General features: G+C 35.9%; 3 protein-coding genes across 3 annotated transcripts; 1 reads left to right on the top strand and 2 right to left on the bottom strand.

The window, feature by feature from the left end:
* Nucleotides 1-6251: 6251 nt before the first annotated feature.
* Nucleotides 6252-10177, top strand: LOC140830760 (uncharacterized). Its single transcript, XM_073194230.1, is given in 4 exon segments — nucleotides 6252-6903; nucleotides 6906-7861; nucleotides 7863-8595; nucleotides 8597-10177. Coding segments are annotated over 4 exon segments (3537 nt in total). The 5' UTR covers nucleotides 6252-6450; the 3' UTR covers nucleotides 9992-10177.
* A 229-nt stretch (nucleotides 10178-10406) lies between these two features.
* On the bottom strand, nucleotides 10407-17156 carry LOC140830758 (probable histone-arginine methyltransferase 1.3). Its single transcript, XM_073194228.1, is given in 16 exon segments — nucleotides 10407-10701; nucleotides 11088-11236; nucleotides 11342-11514; nucleotides 11598-11701; nucleotides 12414-12491; nucleotides 12773-12856; nucleotides 13099-13153; nucleotides 13909-14005; nucleotides 14209-14278; nucleotides 14364-14462; nucleotides 14564-14667; nucleotides 14893-15011; nucleotides 15013-15034; nucleotides 15979-16081; nucleotides 16374-16436; nucleotides 16774-17156. Coding segments are annotated over 16 exon segments (1545 nt in total). The 5' UTR covers nucleotides 16948-17156; the 3' UTR covers nucleotides 10407-10650.
* A 1879-nt stretch (nucleotides 17157-19035) lies between these two features.
* On the bottom strand, nucleotides 19036-20923 carry LOC140830759 (xyloglucan 6-xylosyltransferase 2-like). Its single transcript, XM_073194229.1, has one exon. The coding sequence runs from the start codon at nucleotides 20605-20607 to the stop codon at nucleotides 19243-19245; it is 1365 nt and encodes a 454-aa protein (XP_073050330.1). The 5' UTR covers nucleotides 20608-20923; the 3' UTR covers nucleotides 19036-19242.
* Between the last annotated feature and the right edge of the window lie 1609 nt (nucleotides 20924-22532).

Here is a 22532-nt window from a genome sequence, read left to right as displayed (position 1 = left end):
ACATAATTATTTAAGCATGCCTAATATTATATACACCATATTATTACCATAAAATTATACAAATACATACCTTTATTTTTTTTGTACACCAACGGTCATAAACGGTAAAAAAACGGCTAGCTTTTGCCCTATAAATATGATCTCACAAACACATTCAATCACTCCAACTTTCTCTTTTTCTCTAAAAATTATTTTTCATCAATTTTTTTGAAGAAAAAGAGAAGTTTCTCAAGGTTATTTTTAATTATTTTGGTTATCATACTCACGAGTCTTGTATTTATTAGAGAATATTCTCTTCGTGTGTTTTCTTTATTTTTACGAATGCTTGTATTTGTTGTTTATCCATTACTTTGTATTGCAATATTCATTAACTAATAAAATGCATCGTAATTTTTTTAGTATCACCATGTCAAATTTGACAAAGCTCGAATTTGTTGCGCTCGACATCATGGGAAAAAAAATTATATGTCATGGACTCTCGATGTAGAAATACATCTTGAGTCATTGGTTCTAAGCGAGACCATTAAATAAAATGGTATATCTTCATCACAAGAAAAAACAAAAGCTATAATATTTTTGCGTCGACATCTCGATGAAGGTTTAAAATGTGAATAACTCATCGAAAAAGATCTCATGGTTTTGTGGAAAGGATTGAAAGAAAGATTCGAACATATAAGGGAAATTATACTTCCGACCGCCCGTGATGAATGGAATATGTTAAGATTCCAAGATTTCAAGAAAGTTAGTGATTACAATTCGGCGATGTATCGAATAATCTCGCAATTAAAATTTTGTGGACATGAGGTTACAGAATCAGAAATGCTTGGAAAAACATTTTCCACGTTTCACGCATCAAATATAACTTTACAGCAACAATATAGAGTGCGTGGATTTGCGAGATATTCTGAACTTATCGCCTGTCTTCTTGTGGCAGAAAAGAACAACGAGCTATTAATGAGAAATTATCAGTCCCGACCCACTGGATCAACAACATTTCCACAAGTAAATGTTGTGAGTAAAAATGAATTTAAACCTGGAAACCAAAATCAAATCCAGAGACCAGATTTTGGTCGAGATCGAGGTCGTGGTCGTGGTTGTGGACGTGGAAGTGGTCGTGGTCGAGGCCGTGGTTTTGAAAACAATAGAGATAGTTATTTTTATAACTCATCTCAAAAGGGCGTCACGAACCACCCACAGAAAAGACATCATGAGAACATGAGTGTTAATGAAAATCACTCGAAAAGATTTGAAAGTTCTTGTTTCAGATGCGGAACTCCAGGACATTGGTCTCGTATTTGTCGAGCCCCGAGAACCTTTACAAGCTCTATAAAGAATCTATAAAGGGGAAAGAAAAAGAGACCAACTTCACTGAACGCAATGACCGTTTGAGTGATTCAACTCATTTTGATGCTACTGAATTTCTGAATGATTTCTCTGAAAATGATCAATATGTTGGTGGGATAGAAATGAAAAATATTGATGCTGCAGATTTTCTCAATGATTTCTCTGAAAATGAACAATATAGTGGTAGAATATAAATGTACAATAATTTATTTTTCTTGTAGTCATATAATAATTTTTTATTGTACAATTATGATATGTGTTATATTTACATATGTATTGTCAGTAATTTTTTTCATTGTATATTTTTGAAGTTCAAATATGTAAAATACCATGAACAAAGCTAAACAAGGAACTAATCCCATGGAAGTTTGCATACCTGATAGTGGTACAACGCACACTATTCTTCGAGATAAAAGATATTTCTTGGAACTAAAACCAACGAAAACAACGGTGAATACAATATCAGGTCCTGTAGACTTATTAAAGGATGTGGTAAAGCACAATTTTTGTTACCTAATGGTACAAATTTTTTTTATCAATGATGCTTTATATTCACCACAATCGAAAAGAAATTTATCGAGTTTTAATGATATATATTCACATGGGTATGATACTCAAACAATGAATGAAGGAATGAGAAATATATGTGTCTTATCACATATAAATCAGGAAAGAAATATGTGATTGAAAAACTACCAATGCTCCTTACTGGATTGCATTATACACATATAAGTCTCATTGAATCAAACATGATAGTTGATAATTCTTCAATATTAACCAATTGGCATGATCGATTAGGACATCCTGGTTCAACAATAATGCGATGAATTATAGAAAATACATATGGTCATCCACTGAAAAACCAGAAGATCTTTCAGAATAATAAGTTTCAATGTAAAGCATGTTCTCTTTGAAAACTTATTATAAGACCATCACCAGTCAAAATCCAAACTGAATCACCAATGTTTCTTGAACGTATTCAGGGTGATATTTTTGGACCAATCCATCCACCATGTGGACCATTCAGATACTTTATGGTATTGATTGATGCCTTCAGCAGATGGTCACATGTATGTTTATTGTCAACTCGAAATATTGCATTTGCAAGATTACTTGCTCAAATAATAAAATCGAGGAATCAATTTCTCGATTATACAATCAAGAAAATTAGACTCGATAATGCTGGTGAATTTACTTCCCAGACTTTCAATGATTATTGTATGTCTATGAGAATCATTGTTGAGCATCATGTTGCTCATGTACATACACAGAATGGATTGGCTGAATCATTGATTAAACGTCTGCAAATGATTGCTAGACCAATGATTATGAAAACAAAGCTCCCTATTTCTATATGAGGACATGCAATTTTACATGCTGATTTATTAATTCGCATCAGACCAAGTGCATATCATAAATACTCCTCATTGCAGCTTGCATTTGGTAAAGAACCAGACATTTCTCATTTGAGAATTTTTGGATGTATGGTGTATGTGCCTATTGCACCACCGCAACGAAAGAAAATAGGGACCTCAAAGAAAGGTTGGAATTTATATCGGTTATGATAGTCCATCAATCATTCGATATCTTGAACCTCAGACAGGCGACGTGTTCACATCACGTTTTGCTGATTGTCATTTTAATGAGGAAATCTTCCCAATGTTAGGGGGTGAACAGAAACATACCGAAAAAGAAATTACATGGTATGTATCATCATTGTTACATCTGGATCCAAGAACAAAACAATGTGAAAAAGATGTACAACAAATTGTACACTTGCAAAGAATAGCAAATCAAATACCAGATGCATTTGCAGACACAAAAGGGGTAACTAAATCATATATACATGCTGCAAATGCCCCTGCTCGAATTGAAATTCCAAAGAAACAAATTGAAAATACTCATGATGTCATTAAACGCTTGAAGCGTGGAAGGCCAGTAGGTTCCAAGGATAAAAATCCTCGAAAAAGAAAATTCATAGAGAAACATGATGATCACAAAATAAAGAATTATGTTCCTGAAGAAACACATGATGATCACAAAATAGAGAATGATGTTCTTGAAGAAACACATGATGATGAAAATGTTCTGTCAGAACCACAAACTGACGAGAATCATGAAATCTCTATCAATTACATTAATACTGGAAAAATATGGAACAAAAAAAAAAGAAATTGATGATATATTTTCTTATAATGTGACAATCGACATCATAAATGATAATGAAGATCATGAACCAAAATCTTTTGGTGAATGTAAAAATCGGCAAGATTAGATAAAATGGAAAGAAGCCATCCAAGTTGAATTGGATTCGCTAAATAAACGTAATGTTTTTGGACCTATAGTCCTTACACCTGAAGGTGTAAAACCTGTTGGATACAAATGGGTTTTTATTCGAAAGCGAAATGAGAAAAATGAAATAGTAAGATATAAAGCTCGACTTGTTGCACAAGGTTTTTCTCAAAGACCTGGAATTGATTATGAAGAAACGTATTCTCCCGTGATGGATGCAATTACGTTTCGGTATTTGATTAGCTTGGCAGTATCTGAAAATTTAGAAATGCGTCTTATGGATGTTGTTACAGCTTACTTATATGGATCACTTGATAGCAATATATATATATATATGAAAATTCCTGAAAGAATTAAGATGCCTGAAGCACAAAGTTCAAAACCCAGAGAATGTTATTCTGTGAAATTACAAAGATCATTATATGGGTTGAAGCAATCCGGTCGAATGTGGTATAATCGACTAAGTGATCACTTGATGAAAAAGGGATATGTAAATAATTCAATATGCCCTTGTGTTTTCATTAAGAAAACAACATCCGGATGCGTAATTATTGCTTGTATATGTTGATGATTTAAACATCATTGGAACGAATAAGGAAATTCAAGAAGTTGTGTCATACTTGAAGGAAGAATTTGAAATGAAGGATCTTGGAAAAACCAAGTATTGTCTGGGTTTATAAATTGAACAAAAAGAATGCGGAATGTTTGTTCACTAGACAAATTATACAGAAAAGATCCTTAAACGTTTTAATATGGATAAATCATATCCTTTAAGTACTCCAATGGTTGTTAGATCATTAAACATAGAAAGGGATCCATTCCGTCCATGTGAAAATGATGAAGATATTCTTGGTCCATAAGTACCATATCTAAGTGCTATCGATGCCCTTATGTATCTTACAAATTGTACAAGGCCTGATATATCTTTTGCCGTAAATTTGTTGACAAGATTTAACACATATCCAACAAAGAGACACTGGAACGGAATTAAACATATATTCCGTTATCTACGAAGAACGACAGACTTGAGACTTTTGTATTCAAAAGATGCTAATCCAAGTATAATTGGTTATGCCGATGCTAGATACTTATCTGATCCACAGAAGGCACGTTCCCAAACTGAATATGTATTTACTCGTGGAGGCAGTGCAATTTCTTGGCGTTCACAGAAACAAACGTTCGTAACAACTTCATCAAATCATGCCGAGATTATTGCACTACATGAGCAAGTCGTGAATGTGTGTGGTTAAAATCAATGACCCAACATATCCAAATCTCATGCGGATTATCATTCGACGAGAAGCCTGTGATACTATATGAAGATAATGTTGCATGTGTTGCTCAAATGAAAGAATGATTCATAAAAAGCTACAGAACTAAACATATTCCTCCTAAGTTCTTCGCATTCACCAAGGAGCTTGAGAAGAATAAATGTATTGATGTTCGTCACATTCAATCAAGTGAAAACTCATCAGATCTCTTCACAAAGGCACTTCCTACAACAATATTCAGAAAGCACATATATAATATTGGGATGCGCAATCTACGAAATTTGTGAAGAATTGTTCGTGTCAACATGAGGGGGAGTTTATGTGACTGCACTCTTTTTCCCTTACTATGGTTTTTCTCCCAATGGATTTTTCCTAGTAAGGTTTTTAATGAGGCAGTATAAAAACACGTAATGAAGACAATCATTATGATCATCATCACAAGGGAGAGTGTTGAAAAATAATATTTAAAATGTGTGTATTGAATATTTGAATGATGAATATTTGAATGTTGAAAATAAGAGTTGTAAATATTGAAAATTAGTGTGTGATGATGTAAGTAATGATGTATTTTATTTTTGGATTATTCGTAAAGAAATTCTATAAATAGACTCACCATTTGTGAAGAAATTCACAATTGAATGGAGAGAAAAATATTATAAAGTATGTAGTTTGAAAAATTTTGAGAGTTTGAGATTTTTACTGTTTACCATAAATTTTTACTTTGCACCACAAAATTAAATATTTTGCCTATTTTTACTTTTAAGTTAAAATATTCGAAATTAATGGGCCATTTGTTGAAAATATTAAATGGGCATGGTCAAATAGGAACCTATGCATTTAATAATGTGTATATTCATATACAAGTAATTAAATGCCGATGCTTAGTCTCACATACACGTATCTTTACCCAAAACAATACATTTTCCTATGCTTAATTTTAGATCCACGAGTAACATTCATTAAATAATTTATTCTATATTTGTTAGATAATTTTCATTTAAATATATAAATTTCAAATGTGACCAATATATTTTATAATTTCGAAAAAATTAGAAGAAAAAAAAAAGAGTAGGTCTCTTGTAAGACGGTCGTGAAACGGGTTGATCCTACCGATATTCACTATAAAAAGTAGTAATTTTAGCGTAAAAAGTAATATTTTTTCATAGATGACCCAAATAAAAAAATCCTTCTCATAAAATACGACCCGTGAAACCGTCTCTCATACATTTTTGTAAAAAAAAAATGTGGGTGGAGTTTTAAGTTGCTATAATTTATTTATGACCACCTTAATTTACGAGGACAAGAATGGGCTCTCCACATGTACTTTTTCTCACCACTAAATTGCCCGATGCATCCAAACCGAACAAAGCCACAAACATTCAAACAAAACAACAAAGCAAAACAAATTCAAGACCTAGATAAAACCAACCCAAGATCCCATCTTTATTCCCAGAAACAAAGATTTCTCACTTTACGTGTGATAAACCACAACCTTTGGATATATATATTCAAACAGTCAGGCGCTCTGAAGTTCTGGTCTTTCATGGGTTCAAGGTATAATGGTGTCACCATTTCCAGTACACGAGTGGGAGTGGCCCCAAAGGCGGCAGTTTTTTACGATTCAGCATCCTCAGGTATTAGAGCTCCTCTCACTGTTGATGAATCCGACTTTGAATATTCAGCTTCGTCAAAAAGTCGTAGAAACAGTACTACCAGTAGTTATTACAGTGGTAGTGAGCCTGAATCTGAGGGTTTTGCTCGTGGTGAAGATGAGGGAATTCTTGAGGATACTCACTATGTTGAGGAATATGGATTTTCGAGGCCTTTCTTGAAGAACCCAAATAGTGAAAAGGTTCTACTAGGTAGTAGAAGCTATGAAGATGCTTCGTTTAGGCCTTCTGTGAAAGACCATGTAGAGAAATTGTTGAAGAGAGTGGAAGCATTAATGGAAATGTATTTGGAAGAGCTCTTGTCAGAAACCCAAACGACGGAAATTTTAAGGGATTTAAGAAAGTTGGCGAGTACGACGGTTCAAGTTCATTTTCAAGTGACTCGGATGAAGAAATATTGGAAGATGGGGAATATGTTTTGGGATATGGTGATTTTAGACCTGTTGTGGCTGCAGCTCATGAGGATGTTTCAGAAAATGAATCATCTTCAGTCGTGGATTTTGAAATTTCATTGATGCCGAACACTATTATACCCATCGCCCAGGTATCAAGGGACAGTGATGATGATTCTCAGGCCAGTGAAGTTATGGACGATGATGGATTCTCGGGTGTAGCTCGAGTCCTGAGCATTATTAATCATCAGAGGCTTGATAGTAACCGAAAAGTCAGCGTCTTAGAGGTTGAGGAAAAGGAAGTTCATGAATCACTGGCTGAGAGCGTGGTTGGTATCGAATTTGTTGAGGAGTTGGTAGTTGGTAGCGATTGTCTAAGCTCAAAACAAGAAGAGCAAACTATTGATGGTCTCGTGTCAGCTGATATGATACAAAATAAAGATCTTGAGGACACTTATGAAGCTAGTGCTGGTTCTGTGGTTTCCCTTGATGATCATAAGGCTCCATTTGAATCAGAGTGGAATGGAAGTTTGATGCCACTTGACCGGGAATTTAAAGAAATTGATGGGGTGGATGAGAGAAAATTTGTGGGGTTGGATAACCATGGACTGCCAGCTGACCTTGCTGAAAACACAATGCTGCCTGAAAATTTTCCTTGTGATGTTACAGCTACAGAACCTAGACGCTCTTGTGAAATATGTAAACTAATGAAACTTGAAATTCCTGAATTAGACAGCAGCGGTGGCATGGTTGAAGTGTATGTGGATAGTTCGGTCTCTGATGATGATTTTCAAGGTGAGAATCAGGAACAAGAATGCAGGCAAAAGATTGACCAAACTGAGAGTGTAATTCTTGATCGAGATGTTCAGATAAACAAAGGGGGGCCTAAGTGAGGGGTGCCCCCGATATTCAGATTTGCCTGAAGCTTTCATAAACGACAAGAATGTGAACCAGGAAGCCACGCATAAAGAAGAAAATAGTGAACAGTTATATGGTGAGGGAGAAAATCCAACCCCCCCAGCTGATGTTAATGTAATGCTCGGTGACATGGAAGAACGAGTTTTTACTCCTTTCTCTGGTGGGGAGATTTTGCAAGAGATCGATGGTCGGATGGCCACAGGCTTGGTTGTGGGGGTGAATTCAGATGACAAAATTAGCGATGTGAGACAAATAATTGATTCTGCTGACCTTGCTGGATGCTTTATGGACGACATAGGTGTTGTGTCAGATGGTGACATGAATCAATTTACATCAGTCGAAGCCAGAAACGGCTATGCTCCCAGAATGAACAGTGAAATAGAGGAAACTTTAAGTGAAGCTCAGAAGCACAAGCTGGAGGTAATTCAGCAAATAAGAGTAAAATACTTGCAGCTTCTCCGCAGATTGGGCATGTTTCCTGAAAATTCCATAGCTGCAAAAGTTTTATACCAGCTTGCAGTTGCTGAGTCGAGATCCTCTTCTCAGGAATTCCATTTTGATTCAGACAAAAAGGCAGCTAAGGAACTCGAGGTACAATCTAAAAATGATATGTATTTTTCTGTGAGCATCCTGGTTATTGGGAAAACTGGAGTTGGCAAGAGTGCTACAATAAATTCCATTTTCGGAGAAAGGAAGGCTGTAATTGACTGCATTTGAGCCGGCCACAACTGATGTGAAGGAAATCGTAGGTATGCTCGATAAAGTCAAAGTTAAGATTTTTGATACCCCTGGTCTTAGACCTTCTCTGGTAGATCAATCTCACAATCGAAAAGTTCTGTTGTCAATAAAAAAAATAATGCAGAAATCTCCACCCGATGTTGTCCTATATATTGATCGCCTAGACATGCAAACCAGTAACTTTGATGATTTACCTTTACTGAAGTTAGTTACGACTTATCTTGGATCATCAATATGGCAGAAAGCAGTAATTTCTTTTACGCATTCAAGTTCAATACCTCCAGATGGATCCAATGGAGATCCACTAAGTTATGAGGTGTTTGTTTCTCAACGATCATATGCTGTGCAACAGATGATTGGTCATGCTCGTGGGGAGTTTATGGCAGTGAATCCTGGTTTGATGGTTCCAGTGGCTCTGGTTGAAAACAGCACTTTTGCTGAAGAAAACAAGTATGGAGAAAAACCGATGTATGTAAGAGAAAGTTGGAGATCACGTCTTCTGCTTTTGTTTTATTCAATGAAAATTTTATCAGAAGTGAATTCCATGGTCGGGATTAAGAATCCTTTGGATAGTGGGAATCTATTTGGTTTCAAAATTTGTTCCCCGTTTGAACTAGAAGACGACACTTCTGCAGACAACCAAACGGGAAGCTTAAAAACTGTAGCAGTTCCATTAACAGACGTGGCTCTCCCACCTTCCTTCGATGGAAATAGGCCCTTTTTTAGGGACTGTTGTTTTGAACCCTCGTCCCAGTTTCTCAGTGAGCAGGCTTTCGACTGCCGTGGATGGGATCATAATCTTGGTTATGATGGTGAATTTCCAGCAGTAGTTTTGGTTCAACTTACTAAGGATACAGAAGAGTTTAAGATCCAGTTACGTTCATCTGTCTCGGCAAAGCACAAACACAAAAGATCAACCATGGCAGGACTCGATGTTCAGACCACTGGAGTACCCGTCACTTTTCTTGAGAATCAAATCACAGTTGGAGAACTACCATCTCACATTGGAAATGCAGCTTCTTGTCAAACTCAAACCAATGCAGCATTCAGGGCAAACACTGAAAGGTGTTCAAAGGGAAAAGATTATTACACTATTGTCAAGAATCACAGCTCATTAGGTCTGTCTTTGAGGAAATGGAGAGGTGATGTTATGTGGTCATTCAACCTGCAATCTCAGTTTTCTTCTGGTAAGAATTCCAGATTGCACGTTCGGATTCGGGCTGGATGGAACAAAATGCCAAGTTGGCAGGTTTGTATCAGGACAAGCAGTTCAGATCAGCTACAAATCGCTACTATAGTTCTCCTTCCGATTGCCAAAGCGATGCTTAGGAGCTTTTTCCCTCATACCAACAAGAACTCAAGCTAGGTGCTGTCAATAACCCATGTCACATATTTTTTTTTGTTTCTCTGTTTTAGTTCTCTTTTTGTTGTTAAGTATATGCTTTTGCATTTGATCATAGGTAATGGTCAACCGATACTTGTATACCTCAAATATTATATGGCTGAACTTGCATTGTAATGAAGCCGGATGGATGAAATATAACTTTATTTTTTTTGCTAATGTTCCAGAATCCAACGTTCATTTTATTTGTAAGATCTTCCTTTTCGTAGAGGTGCCAGTCATTATTTTTCTTGTGTCATAGAGGTCTCAAAATAAACTGGGAACTCTCTTGGGGTTCGATGTATTGAAAAAAATAAATTACCTTATTTCTAAAAATACTCATCTTAATCATAAATGAATAGGTAAATTATTACACGAATTCCGGAAGTCACTTTTGCCATGATCCAAAAAGTTGATCTGAATTGAATAAAACCATGAATTACGATGGGGGCGAAAAGCCACCTAGAACAATCAGTGGAGCGCACAAGCTTAGACAAGTAATAAGATTAGAGAAAGAAACAGGCTGTTCATGGTCTCAAAGCAAAGACATGAAAATCAAAGTAATGAAAAGGGGAACATCAGGAGACAATTGGTATATTTGTCATTGAAGTGGTGATGGAAGCTCTGACTCCGAATCACAAAGATTACTGCAATAAATCTGAACCTTCTTCATCCTGGGACAGTGTTTGTAAATCCTGCAAAATGCAACATGTATATTACTTAAAGTCTGCATTACCATGACCATCAATCGAAGGATGGTTCTGCTTATGATTGTGCAAGGGCGTGGGCTTAAGAATAGAAAATAAATGAAGTTGAGACTGGATTTACGCTGAGATGTAATGTAACAAGATTGAAAAATGGCTAGGAAGTTTGGGAAGAAATTTCAAACTACCTAAAAGTCGTTTCTTGGGAAGAAAATCAGTATTACTACCAGGTAGGTTAAAAGCTCAAATAAGTGTAACAAAGATGTGTTCCGGTGGGAAGAGGGTAAATAGTACGGAACTAATTTCATAAACACACAAATTTGTTGCTTTCATTCGATGAGAATATGGTAAACGTAACAAAGTTGCATGCTCAAAACCTGTGTTTGTAGATGCTGAGGAGGTTGTTCTTGGGCCACTGGATATGCCTGAGGTTGAGACATCCGGTAATAGGGCTCTTTGAGATCAAATTTACCAGATGACGTCTGTAGTATTCCTCCTTGTTCAGCACCAGGGCCCCACATTTTAGCTATATTATTGGAAAATGATAGCGTTGATCAAGTTCGAGATAGAAGGAACCAAACACATTTAAAAAGATTCGTGCATGACTACGAAAAGAACTGTGCAAACCAACCTGATAATGTTAGGTGAAGGGTATAACTCTGTGCTTTATGAGCAACCATTCGTAGTTGACCTGTTATCTCTTGACCAGACATCACATAAATTGGCTGGGACAATACACATCGTAGCTGGTACCAGTGTGTCGTAGGTGCACCAGGAGCAGTGGTAAGCCACCTTTGTACGGTGCTATTTTTGCAACAATTTGATGCGGTCAGCACGGTGCAAAGGAAAAACAGAGAAAATGCAAACACAAATCATAAAACCATTACCTTCCATCAAACAACACGTCAAACCAACAAGCCAACCCGTGGATTCTGGTTCCTACGGAAGCTATAAACCTCAATGGGATGTCAATTTCATATAATTCTTCCTCCTGTCATGATTTTGATAATTTGTTAGCATGGGATCCAATATTTACAACTTTAAAAAAGATAACCGATAATATGCTGCAATTCTGAAGGTCGCATACTCTTCCAGGAACTAAAAAAACCGAGAACATTAGATAAGTCACAGCAATTTTTAGATAAATCACAGCAATTCAGTACTCAATTTTCAATAAATAAATCACAGCAATTTTTTATGGTAAAAGTTCTGGATATGAATCACAAGTAAAGAGACCATTAGATATACAAACGTTGAGTCCACCAGTGACTCCATTTTTCGAAAAGCCAAAAATTATTTGTCATAGTTCATTTGTAAATTATGCTGTGATTGATGGTTAAAAATAAACCAAATCTTTTGGAACTGTTTTCTCAGAGAAATGTTCATCAAACCACTATCATCACAATTCTGGTATAGCACAACACCAACAATCCCCTTAGCAAAATGAAAGAGTTTGCTTCACATTTCCAAGAGGTTCTATTAACCACAAACTGCTTTTCCATCTATTTAGTGAGCACTGGATGAAAAAAAGTGTCCAACCATCTTAGTCCCCGATCAAATTAGAGTGGATGTACTAACAAAACAGTCAACAAAATGACTAGGAGATAGTTCAGTAAAATATTTCTGGAATTCAAGTATCAACCATAAATGAAATTTGAAGTTGCACGCATACAAAATAGATACATGGTTGAAGCTAACATTACCTTGGAGGACATGAAATTTATCTCGTGAGAAACTGCAAGAGCCACCAAAAATCTGGGATCAAAAGCATCTACCACTGGCTGCAAAGAATCCGAAGTAGATTATGACATGCCCAAGGATAGTACAATGTCTCAACAAAATTTGATCCACACATTTAAGTTCCAGATATGATCACGACAATGGGACTCACCAGAAAATTATCACTCCAGAATTAAATTGTCTTATATTTATTTTGAAATTATAAAAGACACATTATATGAAAAGCATCTTGGATTGAAAACTTAATACATAGTCTTAAAGTGATTTGCAACTTATTGTGAACATATAATAAACAAAACATATTGAAAAATTTGAAGCCAACCTGTGAGAAGTATCCTTCAAATGCAGCACCATGTAAAGGTGTCAAATTTACACCATAATAATTTTGTTGCTGCCAAAATAAAGCCTGGGTGGAAATGAGAGACAAAATCAAATATCCGTCGCAATAGAAAAGCATTCATTGTCAAGGGAAGATGTTACGACAGCACCATAACATTCTCGACTTGGTTATACAATTAAAATTCCATGAAGTGAATGGACATCCCTCCCTCGTTGAACCTAAAATATTAATTGATGAACAATGGCTAACCCGTCCCTGGTTTTACCAGTAGGACATTAGCAACACCTGCTGCAATAGTAGTAGCCAACCTTGTTCGCAATTTCCGTGTACAAATACTCATCACTGAATGGTGCCATGTGTATCCTACAAGAACAAGCAAGTACCAATATATATCCAGAAGAAAACCGCAAAGTAAAGCTCTTACTGATGTGAAAAATAACCTACCCTACAGCAGCAAATAGAAAAAACAGGCACATGCACAGTCATGCATCTTTATCAAGAAAAATTCACACACACCCACAGTGTGACTCAATAACAAGATCTAAATCTTGGAAAACCAATAACTCTACGTCTCTACCATTAGGTTACTTGATTGGCTACAGATAACTTGAGGTGCTTTCTAGTCATGTAGACAACTCGGAATAGAAATATCAATACAATTTGGCAGAAAGTATAAACACTGAAAATATCTTTCATACTAGTACATGGAAATAGGAACATCATTGCCCTTCAAAGAATGTCATACAATGAATACCTTAAAAACCAGCTCAATTTGCTACATATAACTGTGTCATGACATACAATATCATTGAAGCATTATTATAATTCAAAGCTCCAAGAAATTATAGAATAGTTATAAAAGAGAAGCAGAGGCATAAACACGTTCCTATTATCTTAAGAAACGAAACTGTTCATGATGTATGATATAAACAAAACGAGTAAAAAACAAGTATATACTTCAGACGAAATCCAGTGACAATGAAACCGAGAGAAATAAGAAAATGATGGACTTGTCAACTTCCAATTCATTGTCCAAGTTAAATGTCGGAGAATTTTTCCCACTTCGAAGAAAATGTAGAATTGAGCACAGAAAGAAGATTATTTTGGATAACAGATACCTTCCTAAACTTGGAAACATTTTCCCATTTGGAACAAGGAATCTATCTCTCGCAATTATGTATGACTCAAGCATTCTTTCATTTATTAGCAAAGTGCCTGCAGCAGGAAAATTAGTGGCCATTATATGCCTTCAGGTCTTCTTTGAACTGCAAACTATTGAAAGACAGAAGAGCATTTCCATGAATCTAAAAGGATCCATGCATACTAAAGTTCTCTTCATTTGGTTTAGCAAGATTGGCTTTCCAAAATATCAAAATGTTACATCTGCCAGATGACAAAAGAAAGATAAGCAAACTTACCCATTGGCTCGGAGATTAAAATATCCGCCTTCTCAGGTAATTCAACCTCTTCAACTTTACCTTTTACAACCTACATAATAAACAGAGACATTATATCGATAACAGTGCAAACAACTTATCTGAAAATAATATTAAAGTATGGTTAGAAATATCACCGTTATTTTTTGGATGAGTGATGCATTCCCAGCTACAAGTTTACGAGCATATTCTGCCATGTCTGATGCTTCAATAGCATACACATGTTTGGCACCGGCCTGCGAAAAGGAATATCTAAATCAGCCACCGTTGATCAATGATGGTAAAGTAATCAGTTAATTCAATGAGGGAGTGCGAAGAATCATGTGTAATTCAGCACCTGAGCAGCAAACAATGACAAGATGCCACTACCAGCACCAACATCAACTACCACACGATCAACAAAATTCGCACGATTCTCCATGACTGCCGCATAATAAGTTCCTGGAGCACAAATTTCTAATAAATCAGCAATCTAATGAGACTTGAGATTTTAGTTCAGCAACCAGAGAAGCCATGGAATCGTAAGCTCTTGAATTAAAATCTCTCTAAATGAAAAACATTAGCACATGCCAATGAAAATGCAGGTAAAAGGAAAAGCTCCGATGTGAGTGCCCGGGTTCAAAATCAATTTCAAAGAAATATAAATTTATGTCAAAGATATGTAACCTGTCCTCACATAATCTTGCATCATATTTTGCTGGTGTAGAAGCTGTCCATAGTAATGAAAGTACATTTTGGCAGAGGATGCCTCTATTTTGTCATCAAATTTACTTTTAGATGACATTGCTTCCATTTGGCAAAGAGGATCCTGCAAAAAAAAAAAAAAGAACTGCATATGAGTTTCCATGTGCCTCTGCCCTCAGTATTATTTACTTCTGTCGGATTATCCTTTAACTAAATCAAATTCTGCCAGAATGACAGAAGACTGGACTGCATGACATGAAAGTTTTATAAGGATATTTTAACTTTCTGGTATTAGTACAGTGAATCCTCACTCAGAACTTTGACCTCAGAGTTTTTAATCTAATGCAGAATTGCAAGTACTTAACCACTGCAGACATTGTTGATGAGCATGCATGGACAAAGTTGCATGATGAATTATTATTGCTACTGCATAGAAAAAGTGTGCCATGGTTGTAAACTACAGACCAGTGCCTATACTCCATATTTTGGAGTCCAGGTTTATAACATTTACAGTGTGTATCTAGATTTAAGTTTGAATTTAAATCAGATCACAACAATTATAATGGAGCATTTAAAAAAATCTGCATGCATACATGTCTAGAATAACTCAATCGTGATTTTTTGGTTCACACCAAGGCAATGGATAAAAGCCAAATGGGCATGAATCTAAACCCATATCAACGGGGAATCAAAAAGCTATAGTATTACCAAAAGACAGATTCTTAACAAGATTTCAGACACGTAATGCAATCAGATTTATAGACAAATTGTCATTTAAAAAATCATAGTAGTGGTGTTGTCAGAACTTAATGATGCCAAATAAAGGGTAAACATTGGCTGAAACAAAAGGAAATGTTTAGAGGTGGCAAAGAAAATGGCTAGTCCAGCATAAAAGGTTAGAAATTAGTAACATCACACTTGAATCGCGTAAGTTTCAAATAAAATACATCATAGTCTACATACACAAGATGATGGACTCTACTACCACCATCATTTAAAACCAAATCAACAAATGACAATCACACAATTACATCTTCACGAGACACCTGCAACATGCAAAAAACTAACCTTGAACAGTCGCGTCTTTCTTCCATTGCTCAAATGCACAATGGAAAGCCATACTTTCCTCCTCATTTATAAACTGTATGGTGATGCCCCTTGAGTACTTCTTCTGACAGAATAACCATTACATCTTATTCACTACACGCCATTCATAAAAATATATCCTTCTTTTTCTACAAAAATATTTAAAAGAAAACAAAATCCTTCTTTTTTATCTTCACCATTACCACAAAAATAGCATATTACTTGTGAGATACAGAAGATCATAGAGAACTCCATACACATATAACAATCATGATTGCAATCAAAGTAGTAGTGGTGCGAACTGAAATAACCAAAAGGGGCATAAACAACCTTGCCAACATGAAATTGTTGCATGAGTAAGTTAAATTGTATAATACCTCCTTATTTACTTCAGAAGCCTCAGATACACATACTGATTGAGATGGTCCGAGCTTGAAAAGCTGGAAAGTAAAAGGAAACAAGCATTATAATAAACCATCACTACATGACATGCTAAACATATATAAAAATGAACTTTTGTGAAAGCAGTTCGAGATAATAATCAACTGATTCATGGAAAACGATCCTTTCCCTGATACTTAAATTCCAGTAGCACGAATTTCATTAACCTAGCACTACAAACTTCTTTAGCATGGATACAAAGATTTTCAAACGTGATTCAATATATGAAACCAAGCTAAACCTCCAACCAAACACTATTGGTACAAAAAGCTCGAACTTGAATACGTGAAGTTAAGGAAATGCAACAAGATATTTTTTTAAAAAAAAAAAACTGACCCTGCAGTTTCGTAGCTCGAATCGGACGGAGTTATTTGAATCGGAGTCCAGGTCAAATTGGAGCCAGTCGGGGCGAAACCGGGCAACCACCGGCGGCGAAGAATTGCTCGAAACGGATAGCTGTGAAATCGAAGCTACCAAAAAATCTTGCTCATCCAGCTTATTATTCTCCATGAAATATTGTAATCTAACACTATAATTATTTTCGATAAAAGAACAGTTTACACATAACAAGTTAGGGTTTTTAATTGGGAGAAGAGAGGTTTTAGTAGTGCAGATGAATAATGCGTTAATGATGATTTGGTGCGACAGTGATGGTGAACTATGGCGACGTGTCAGTTTTTAATTGGACATGTTGGTGACACTTTGTCTTTTGTTTCATCTTTTCGACACCTTGTCTATTTTGGTGCCCGGAAAAGGTACAAATCACTTGACCTGATGTTTGGTTAAAGAATTGTTCTTTTCTTGTGATGTAATGTTATTCACTTTGTAGAATCTAAAAATATAGTATGTATACAAAAATTAATTTCGATGCAAGATTCAATCTAACTAACTACTCTCAAATAATAGATATGGATGCAAATTAAAAAACGAGACGATAATTTAGGATGATCTAGTAGGCATATGATTTCTTTGTCAACAAAAAAAGAAGATGGTCATGACAACCAGGACGTATCGATGGAAAAGAAATTGCACGTGTCGAATGGATCAGAGAAGGCAGGGATGTAAATAATTCAAACCAAATCGAACAGTATCAGGCTTGAGCTTGGTTCGTTTAAAATTAATTCAAGCTCGAGCTCGAGCTTGATTCGAGCTTTTATCAGCTGGCTTGAGTTTGACTCGTTTAAAATTGATAGAAGCTCGAGCTTTATTCGAGCTTTTATCATCAGGCTAGAATTCGACTTGTATTGAAATTACTAAGCTTGTGAAAAGCTCGAGTTCGACTCGTTAAAAGCTCATTTATCATGTTAATAAAGCCGGGCTCGAGCTTGGTTTATTAATAGCTCGTTTATCATATTTAACAAGCTTGACTTGAGCTCGGCTCATTTTCGAGCTCGTAAAACATACAATTGAGCTCGAATTTGAGCTTGATTCGAGCTTGTTAAAATTAAATATATCTATGAACTAATTTTATATTAGACATAAAAGTTTAAATTTTATTAGTACTAATATTTTTATTTGTCAACTCAACAAATATGTCAAGCTCGAGCTTACGAGCCACCTAAACGAGCCGAGTTCGAGCTCGCGAGCATATTAACGAACATGTTTGCGAGCTCACGAGCCGAATACGCTTAAGCTTGAGCTTGGTTTAATTAAGTTGTCGAGCTCAAAATCGAGCTTGAGCTTGGTTTGATATGATTAACAAACGAACTCAAACAAGCTTTTTATCGAGCCGAGCTCTAAATAGCTCGCAAACGGTTTGGTTTGTTTACATCCCTAATGACAACCTCTCTTGAGGAAACCATGCATTCTCCTTAAGCACCGGTTTACGTTGTGGTTACTAGTACATGGTAAACTCCTTATTCAGGACAGACTTGTTCATGTGACATACAAATCTTGTGTACTATGTAATGATGCGAGCGAATCAGTCCAACACTTGTTCTTCGGGTGTTCTACCTCCAGTAGCATATGGAATGCGATCAGAGAGTGGTTGGGAATGAAGAGAAACATGGCACAACCGGCAGCATTACTCATAGTGTTTCCAAGCGTTAATAGGAACAACTCCACACTAGCTAAGATGCGTTGTATAGTACTTGCAGCTACAGTTTACTATATATGAAATGCAAGGAGCAAGCTTATATTTGAAAATGAGAAGCCCAATATTGTTGCAGTAACTAGGAAGATTCAGATTCACGTCTTCTGGAGTATTTCGACTTCGACTGAAGTATTTCGTGTATTGATATAGATTTGTTGATTTCGTGTTGTATTTGGTTTTGTATTAATGTGTTTCAAACTTCTTTATCTTCTGGGGATGTTCAGTGTATTTTTATTGTAACACTTTTTACACATTAATGGAAGTAATTTTTTTTTTTTAAAAAACATGGCACGATCCCGACATGCGTATATCGCGTGCTTTGCGTGGACAAATGGAGAAGAAGTTCGATGCCGATTGAGGCATAAATGAGCTACTCGGCCAAAACCAAGAATCCTATACTTGTTGTAGGCCATCATAACTGATGAAACTACAGGTCCACCAGCTGTGTGGCATTGCAGATCAAACATCAATTTGCGAAGATCATGAAATTCAGGGAAAGAATCAAATAAACCGAAAAGGGATGAGTTCGGATTGGATTAACCAGCTCAAAATAATGTAATCCGTGCAGCAGAACAATCCAAACAAACGAATTACACTAAAACAATAAAAATTCGAAATTTTACATGTATTCCTAGAGACAAAAATCTTGATATGAAAAGGGCAAGTCAGTCCCTTTCATCGGATCTCCATGCCTACTCAAGAAAATGACATTTTCACAGCTTAGGATGCAAGTGAAGCAACCCCAGATGAGCTCTTACTTCAAGAGGATTGCCAGTTTCATTCCGTATTCTCTTCACCCACCGACTGGCTAGTGATTTATGAGAGAAACCATATATTTGAAGGATTTGGTCATCTCCAAAGTTGAATGCACGATCCATCTGTTTCAAGCATCTTTCAACCGGATAATCCCCAAACTTTGCACAAGGCTTGCAACCCACGAAGTGAGTAACAAGCGGCCAACGGTCATCACCCAGACCCGGATGATATTTCTTAATCATTTCCTCGTACTTATCCACCAAAATGCCCCAATAACCATGCAGATAGTAAGCGTTCTCAAGATAAACCTTATCACTCCACTTATCCTTCTGTGTTGCCAATATATACACCATTGCAGACTGATCATCCGCCTCAAAAACCGGTCTATCCTTTAGCTCCCGAGTTAAAAGCTTCCCTGCTTCTTCCCTAACCTTCCCTTTCGGCCCCATTGGTGCCAATGTATCAAGAATGTCTAAAGACCACTGACAATTTCTCAACAAGAAACTCCCTGTGTTCAAACCAATCCAGTTTTTTTGATCATACACCATTTCGTTCCAACCGTGCATCACCAAGTTATGCTCCTTATACCTCTCCCACGGCACCTCAAAGGCCATATCTGTGAACATTGCATCACTGTCCATCCACCACAAGAACTCCACCTCTGGATGGGACAACAAAAGCTTCCGAATCAACGGCAGTTTCGCCCAAAATCCCGCCATTTCTGCATCAAGCAAGGCCATATTGTAAAATACCTCAATCCCATGAAGCCTAGAGTAATCAATCTTATTCTTGATCGATTTCAACAAGTAATGATCCCCCACCGGATTCTCGCACGGCTTGGGCGACGACCCAGTCACCAGCAATACCCTGGGCTTCTTTTCTGCAATTAAATTAGGGACATTTGGATGCTTCTTCAGCCATTCGTCTCTCATTTGATCCCAGTTCTCAATCTTTGGACCCAAACTATAAGGTTGCGTCGAATCACGCTTGAATTCCTCAACCCCGTCATCCTCGTCTTTCAAAATCTTCTTCATATCAAATTCAGCATAATTCTTGATGCCATTTTCCGTACCATCACTGGGTTTCCGCTGCCCCTTTGAAGGCTCTACCAAAGCGCGGCGAGGCTCGGCGTGCTTGCGTATGTATGAGAAGGTTTCTCGAATCTCGTCAAGATCTTTCTCCGGCGTGCCGAATCTTCCGGCGCCAAGATTCCCACGCAAGACTACGACGGTAAGAACGAGGCATAAAAGCGTCAGCTTGCCATTGCGCAAAAGTCGCCGGAACTGGCGCGCCCGGCGCTGGCTGATTAGCCGATTTAACATGGCTATTCAACTCCTTTGAGCTAAAACTCGAACCGGCTCAAAATTCCAATTCTTTCGATGGATTAACAGAACTTTTAAAGATGATTTTCCTCAATCTGGTAATGTTTTTTCAAAGATTGTTGCACGAAATGGGAGCTCTGAGAATGAAAATTTCAAATTTGATATGCGCTTTTTGAAGGGAAAGGAAGAATTTTAAGCGCCGATGTTGGAAGAAAGAAGAAACAAAGAAACAAAGAGGCGGACACGGACAGAGGTGGTAGCGAACATGGGATTCGGACAGGAAATGTGGTAAACTGCAGTCATCCCCCTCGAATAAACATAGTTTTGAGATTCGCTCTTCAAAATCAAAATAATTAATATGACTATAAATTAAATTATTTTAGCACAAACAATTAGCAAAACTTGTGTGAGACAGTCTCACGAGTCATATTTGTGAGACAGATCTCTTATTTGCGTCATCCATGAAAAAGTATTATTTTTTATGTTAAAAGTATTACTTTTTATTGTGAATATTGGTAGGGTCGACCCGTCTCACAGATTAAGATCCATGAGACGGTCTCACATGAGACCCACTCCAAACAATTATATAACGATTAGCAAAAATATGGCTATGTTTGGTTATATTTTTTAAAAAAATGTTTTGAAATAAATTATATATTATTTCATGTCAAAATATGACCCATTTCGTAATTTTATGGTTATTTGAATTTTAATTTGTGCACAAAATATCAATTCGATATATTTTTAAAAGAAATCACTAAACATACATAAATACTAGTACCAACCAATTTTACATTTCACAAAAACTTTTATAAGATGGTCTTACGTATCAATTTTGTGAGACAAACCTCCTATTTAAAACTCTCATTAAAATTATTACTTTTATGCCAAAAATATTAAATATTATTGTAAATATGGACATAATTGACATGTTTCATGATAAAGATCTACGAAATGTCTCACAAAAAACTTACTATTTACATTTAATGAAAACAAAGTTGGGAAAAAATAATTTAATTTGAGGGCAAAATAATTATTTTAATTAAATTTGTAGATTTTAGACATCAAATTTACAATAATTCATATATTAATTTGACAATACATTGATAGCTAACCAAAACAAAATCTATTCAAAATACAGTTAACTGTTAGATATATCAAATTATTTTTATATGAATGATCGGTATAATTTTTACAATAGATCATATACTAATTTAACAATTCATTAGTAGATAATAAAGACAAAATCTACTCAAAATAAAGTTAATTAATATTGATTAATTAGTCTTTTTTAAAGCTATTAGTCTATGAATTTTATCCATTTTTTTAGTAGCCGCTCTACTCAATCAAGATAAAGTTATTTACCATCATTTAAACCTGATTTAAATAAATTTTTAAACATTTATACTTACTAATTTTATTAATTAATTATATAAAATAACAATATGTGAATCGCACGCGTAAAATATTAGTTATATTAAAAATTATTAGAGTGAGAGATCAAAATGAAGAATAAGAATATCGAGGGAAGACTTTAAAACTAACTATCATATAAGAATATCGAGGGAAGACTTTAAAACTAAGTATCATTTAAGGCGGATGATAATTCAAATCTCTGAAATTTTTCAATTTCCCCGAGCCACGCATGCCAAATGAAAAATAATGTAACAAGGTTATCATGTATAAAATCAAACTTAAAAGGAATGATTCAATTTATTAATTTATTTATTTAATATGGGTGTTGAATTGGACTAGTCGTCCTTCCCCAAATGAGTGCTCTGTCTATGAAACTAAATGGTCAAATTGTTTATTCTTGTACCCTGTATTTTTTTACAATTGGGATTTGGGGGAGAGATTTTTTTCCTTCTCCAGAAATCGTGGTTTTTCTCATAGGGAGGATGTAAAGATCTTGTATCATATTATCG

The sequence above is a fragment of the Primulina eburnea genome, chromosome 4 (assembly GCF_022965805.1).
Source record: "Primulina eburnea isolate SZY01 chromosome 4, ASM2296580v1, whole genome shotgun sequence".
Lineage (NCBI taxonomy): Eukaryota > Viridiplantae > Streptophyta > Magnoliopsida > Lamiales > Gesneriaceae > Primulina > Primulina eburnea.
Note: the sequence above shows the minus strand (reverse complement) of the source record. Positions and strands in the feature narration are given on the sequence as shown.